This window comes from Protomyctophum bolini (assembly GCF_963924005.1).
Source record: "Protomyctophum bolini genome assembly, chromosome: 9".
NCBI classification, from domain to species: domain Eukaryota; kingdom Metazoa; phylum Chordata; class Actinopteri; order Myctophiformes; family Myctophidae; genus Protomyctophum; species Protomyctophum bolini.
This window is the reverse complement of record NC_137870.1, coordinates 13,937,026-13,943,061: the sequence shown is the minus strand read 5'-3', so window position 1 is coordinate 13,943,061 and position 6,036 is coordinate 13,937,026. Positions and strand designations below refer to the sequence as shown.

At 42.0% G+C, this 6,036-nt stretch overlaps 1 protein-coding gene across 1 annotated transcript; it reads left to right on the top strand.

Annotated features, from left to right (window-relative positions):
• The first annotated feature begins 264 nt into the window (after nucleotides 1–264).
• On the top strand, nucleotides 265–6,036 carry dmac2 (distal membrane arm assembly component 2). Its single transcript, XM_080771772.1, has 6 exons — nucleotides 265–297; nucleotides 1,929–2,272; nucleotides 3,442–3,522; nucleotides 3,807–3,946; nucleotides 4,184–4,346; nucleotides 5,040–6,036. The coding sequence occupies exons 1-6, from the start codon at nucleotides 280–282 to the stop codon at nucleotides 5,236–5,238; spliced, it is 945 nt and encodes a 314-aa protein (XP_080627898.1). The 5' UTR covers nucleotides 265–279; the 3' UTR covers nucleotides 5,239–6,036.

Genomic DNA, 6,036 nt, shown 5'->3' with positions numbered 1-6,036 from the left:
GTAATTGAGTGCTTATTGCTGCTTGTCCAAGCAGGCCTGCTCAAAATATTAGCAGCGAGAACTTAGAAGAAGCAACGCATGGCTCTGAGAATTGTTTAGGCTACCTGTAATTTCCATTTTCCTCTGCTTGGCTCACGATGATGTCACCCACCCGATGATGTCAGATCCATGCTATAAGCTTTGAGCGCCCCCCAATGGTGGAAGCGGTGAACAACCGCAAGTCTAACGCGAAAGCACAACGTGTGTCCTTTGCGTATCGCCGTCAATGTGCCAGGTGTCATGGCGCTCCCCTTGACGGTAAGTGTACCCTTCTTATTACAAGACAGTAAAGTACTATAACGTTAATGTTCAGTTATTTTAACAATTTAACAATATGGTTTATAATTATAAGTTATAATAAAACGGTAGTAAATACTCTGAACTCGCCATGACGCCATCCACATACACGATACATACATCGGATCCCACTGTTTACGACGTCGGTGTTAGAGAGTGGAGACTGAGACATTATGAGCTAAATAACTCTCCGACCTATAGTTGACAATTCTTTGCTAACTGTACTGTTGTAGTCCGCCTCGGGCGCTACACTGTTATCATTATAACGTATAAAGGTTTATTTTAGTTTACATTAAATGGTAGGATTTTCAAATAATGTGTTGTAGCCTATTACTAAAGAGTTTGTCTTTTCTCATGAACAACCAAGTTGGTTGAACCAACGTGAACTGTCTTGTGACAGAGTGGAAAGAGTGCATGTGCATGATCGGTCTCTGATTAGGTACTGTCATAGTACAATATGTATTGTATACATTGTACATTCTGAAAACCCCTTTAAGCCATTGCGACCTGAGGCTGATTCTATGCCTTCTAAATCAGTAGTTTTCACAATTTCATGATTTTTCTAAAATGTTCAAAAATAGCAGATGAATTAAGCTCTCTGTGAGCTTGTATAGGCCTATCTGGTATTTATTTAAAAAAAACCTGCAAAAATCTTTAATGACACAGTAGCCCTAGAATGTCTCTGTTGTAACATACAGTCTACATACTTTCATATCCATGTGAAAGTTCTGGCACAAAAGTGTATTTAGTCAAATATCTACACTTTTCCACCGCATTCGCACGGACACCTTTCACTCCGGACAAAGGGGTCCGGAATGACAGCTGGACTGAATTGACCAAAACCTCCTCTGATCACCACAAACATCATCACGAATTGACCAGGGAAGCACAAAGGTTTGGGGCACACAATTGGCAGGTGTGTTGCGATAGGTGCTGGGTAATTAATCACACTACCTGCCAATTGTTTGCCCCAAACTTTTGTGCTTCCCTGGTCAATTCATGATGATGTTTGTGGTGATCAGAGGAAGTTTTGATAAATGAAGTCGGCAGCTGTCAGCCATTCCCCTTTGACCGGAGAGAAAGCTGTCCTGGTGCAGCTCGTGAAAATGTGGAGATATTTGACTAAACAAACATTTTATGATAGAAGTTAGACTCCCACGTCTTTGGAATTATTTATTGAGCGAGTGCACACGGAGTACCAACCTCATTATGCCGCCGTTCTGCCGCTGAAACCGTAAGTCTATGGAAGAGTTATATGGCTCTGGTATGTGAAATACTGTAACAACTGTATGTAACAACAGATACATTCTAGGGCTAATGACACAGATGCTTTCCGCTGTTCATTACCTTCTTACTTATCACCACCCCTCTTGCATGTCATAGAAATGTTCTGATCCTGATGTTCGGACCCTGATGTAAAACAAGTCTTAGTGCATTTTCTGGTTGTATAGTCTCGAAGCAGTTTTTGTATTGACCTGTACTTTCGTTTGTAGAATAGGTACCTATTCTACAAACTGTGAATACACATTTTCCAATAATCAATCTCTTCATTCTCTCTCGCTCTGTTCTCCATCCATGGCCACTGACTGCAGCGATGCTGCAGCTGCAGGCAGGCATCTGTCCTCCTGGTGGCCAGGCGATGGTGCACTTCCACTTCCAGCCCGGTGGCTCCATCCACACTGAGCTCCAGCCCGGTGGCTCCAGCCACACTGCGCTCCAGCCCAGTGGCTCCAGCCACACTGCGCTCCAGCCCAGTGGCACCAGCCACACTGAGCTCCAGCCCAGTGGCTCCAGCCACACTGCACTCCAGCCCAGTGGCTCCAGCCACACTGCGCTCCAGCCTGCTTCTGTTGTTCTCTCAGCGCTTCTACGACATTGACATGCTCCTCAACTGGTCCTCTCGGTGGAAGCACGGTTCACTGAGGAGGAAGAATGCGTAAGGCCACCTAGACACGGATGTTTTTAGACCAGTGGACTGGTTTTCAACCCTTTTCATATCAAGGCCCATTATTTGTTCAGCATTTGAGTCACGGACCACCATTTGATGCGATTTAAACTCTCAACCCCAAAATTTAGAATATTTTGTTATTATTGGATAAGATTTTGTCCACAATTCCATGGTGTATTGATGTTGGCACCATAGGAGAGATAACAAAAGATAGACAAATATTCATAAAAATAATAATTCTTCTACATTCTCTAATTGTGTAGACTTCTTGTAAATTAAGCAATGCAGATTGCTTAATTTTAATTAACAACAACAACAATTAATTTTTAAGAGTGTAAAATGAAACCAAATGTATTCATTTGGTTGTGTTCATTTGGTTTAATTTAACGCTCAAGAGATGAAGATCTAGAAGGGTCCATTTGGTTACCAACTCCATAATTTATTTGGGGACCACCTGGAACCACCTCAAGGTCCACTGCTTTAGACTTTAGAGCAGTGGTTCTCAAACATTTTCATGTCAAGGACCCCAAAATGTATTTGGCGGCAGACCCCCATCTGAAAATATTTTGTGCCAGGGACCCCCATACAAGAATTATGTCAAATCAAAACATTCAAATTATTTTCACGTCAGATCTTCTTGAAAAGAACCTTAAAGGTTGATGAGTTGTTGCGAAGGACGAAGTGAGGTCCAAACGTTCACAAAAAGATCTTTAGACATTAGTTTCTTGAAAATAGCCTTCTACAAGCTCACAGTGCGTCACATATTGGTGTGTTGTGAGCTCGTAGATTTGCTGTTTTATTATAATTTCTTTATTTTTGCCTATAATAATGACATGCCCAATAAATTATGGATGCAATAATGAAGTCCAGCAGTGGAAAGGGGGCCTGTTACAGGACTGATATGCCTGTATTCTGTATTGAGTCTATAATTGTGACAATTTTCACAATACTAATAAACAATGACAACATTTTCTCCAGTAATCCCAAGACGGTGTTAGAGGGTAAAAGTAATGGATAACCGAGTCTAGAATAAATGTTGTGTGTGATGTTCATATTATGTATGATCTGTACTGTAGTCAGGTATTTAATATCGCTGTTGACCATTCATTTTACCACTGCCTCAACCGATCTGATGTGTATTGTTCCTTTTCATTTAGTTACTATGGTTACACTCAGAGTCTTTATGGGGAAAACATAGCGACAGCCTACTACATCCTGTGTATGAAGGGAGGATTCAGGTGAGTGTGTCATAGCCTCGTTGTATGATATAGCACAACTACGTAGCACCATGTTTATTTATTTTTTGTCTACGAGTCACATGCAAAATTCCGTACTCCTGTTAAATTATTTTATTTAACTACCGGTAGATTTTTAGAACTGATTAGTTTGATTGCACCCCTAATAAATTCCCAGCCCAGGTCTCTAGGACATGTGGAGGTGTAAATTATCTGTTATTTAATTTGATCTTTTTGCTGTTTACTGTTACAGTATACTGCTGTGTTACACTCCGTTGTGTCCTCAGGCACATCGGCCACTCTGAGTGGTTCCGTCCAGGCAGATGGGGCAGACTCAACTGGGACTTCCTAAATCACAGAGAAACACTCATAGAGGAAATCGACATGAGCAACACGCTTATTAACTACAGAGGGATGGACAACCTGGGTACTGGACTCAAATACTCTTTCTCTGTATCTCTCTAGCTCCCCCTCCTTCCCCATCGTCTCTTATCAACAATGATCTTTTCTTTGACAATTCAAAGTGGCTTTGTTGGCATGGGAAAAACTTACATCTTACATACATACAAAGGATGATTGGTGGTTAAACTATATAATGTTCAGTGTGTCAGTGCATCTTGTGTTGGACATGGAGAACTAACCTTAGCGTCTCATCTTCCCTCAGTGGGTCAGACATCTTTGCGTACTCTGTCGCTGCGGGGGTGTCCAGAAGTGGACGACTGGTCGCTGACCAGGCTGCATGAGTTCCAGGACAGCCTGGAGGAACTGGACATCTCTCATTGTCCACACATCACCGTCCGTGGGCTGTCGGCTCTGAGCCATCTCAAGTAATTAACCCCCCCCCCCCACACACACACACACACACACTGCACAGGCTAATCAGCAAATCATCGTTTACCTACTGTAATAGTTTCCCCAACGTTAGATGATAGATAGATAAAATGATTGAAAAATATGTATGACAAACTGAGTTAAGTTCATTAGAGTCATGACTGGATCAATATATGGAACCAAAGCAATCACGTTACAGAATAGCTGGGGGAATTAATATATGGAGCAACGGGTTCTTGGGTGATTCTGTGAATTTCAGAAAGAAAGAATGCATTGAGACTGGAATGAATAAATTAATGGATGAATGCTTCATTGGAACAGAAGTTCAGTGACAGGAACAGATGGGCAAATTGAAGAGGAAATAGAGAGAGCGTGTGGTGTTGATTCTGTATATCATAGTTAGTAGATATTCACATATGTGCACGAGAGTGTGTGTGTACTGTACCTGCTGGACTGGTCTACGCTGTTTGATTTGATTTGTATATTATGACATGTAGATATTTTGAATATTTTCCCTCTTGCTCTCCTTTTCTTAACTAACAAAGTAACAAAAAAATGACACATGTAAACTCAACTGTGATGTGACAAAGTTTAAGTTGATTATTTGTGTGTGACTGTGTGTATGTGTGTTTTCACTTGTGTACTATAAGCACCATCACCACTGTTGCTCTTCTGTGTGTGTGTTCCAGACGGCTGCGACGTCTGGACATATCGTCCCTCCCCGGGCTCAGCAGTCCAGGCCTGGTCATCATCTTGCTGGAGGAGATGTTGCCCCACTGTCTGATCACTGCTACAGGGTACGACCTCAGCCTGAGGCCAGAGGGTGGAACGATGGTGGAGGAGGGGCAGAGGTCGGATAGAGGGAGACTAGTAGAGGGTAGTGCATGAGGTTTAAGGAGAGAAACTGCTGGTGCCACATCACGTCCACTGTGGTACGACCCCAGCCTGGGAGAGAGAGGCAACATGGACATGGACAGAGGATAGGGCTTTTAAATGGAGGAAAGGGATGAAGAGTCAAGTTGAGTGGTTGCAGAAGGGGGAGGCTTGTAGCAAAGATTGGACCGTGAGTCATATGCCCAATGTATGCTTTGTGGTAACATGGAGTAAGCTGACCTACAAGATCTTCCAAGTCATGTTGGCTATGTTTGGTGCGTGAAGCCTCTGTACGTCAAAGTATAACCTTTGCTTTTGCTTCCTGGCTGCTGTATTGTGCGTCTGTGACACTAAATCAAAGGAGGAGAATCTTAACCTCAAGCTGCTCCTTCTGTTGAGGAACTTGAGGCTTGCCAGAGCTCCCTGGCTTTGAATCAGAGAGACTGACTGTCCTTGAGCCAAAAAATATGTGGGTAACATCATATCACACGTACCAAGTTACCATTTGTTTCTATTAGCATTGTTGCAACATTGTAAAGCTTCCATTGGACATTTGTAGTGTGGAAAGGTAAAAAGTAAAGCTCAGTGTAATATTGCTTTAGGAAAAACTATTATTTTCCTTACTTGGACATGTATGTACAGTATCACAAATAAATACTGTAGGATTGAGAGATATACATTTTTGGCTATGGGACAGTACAATTCTTTGGCACTATCTCTATATTGTACTCTTTAGCAACTGTTGCAATGAGTCCTCATTTGTAAATATGTTGGTCATGTAACTTATCAAATAAAGATTTTTATTGTAAAGTA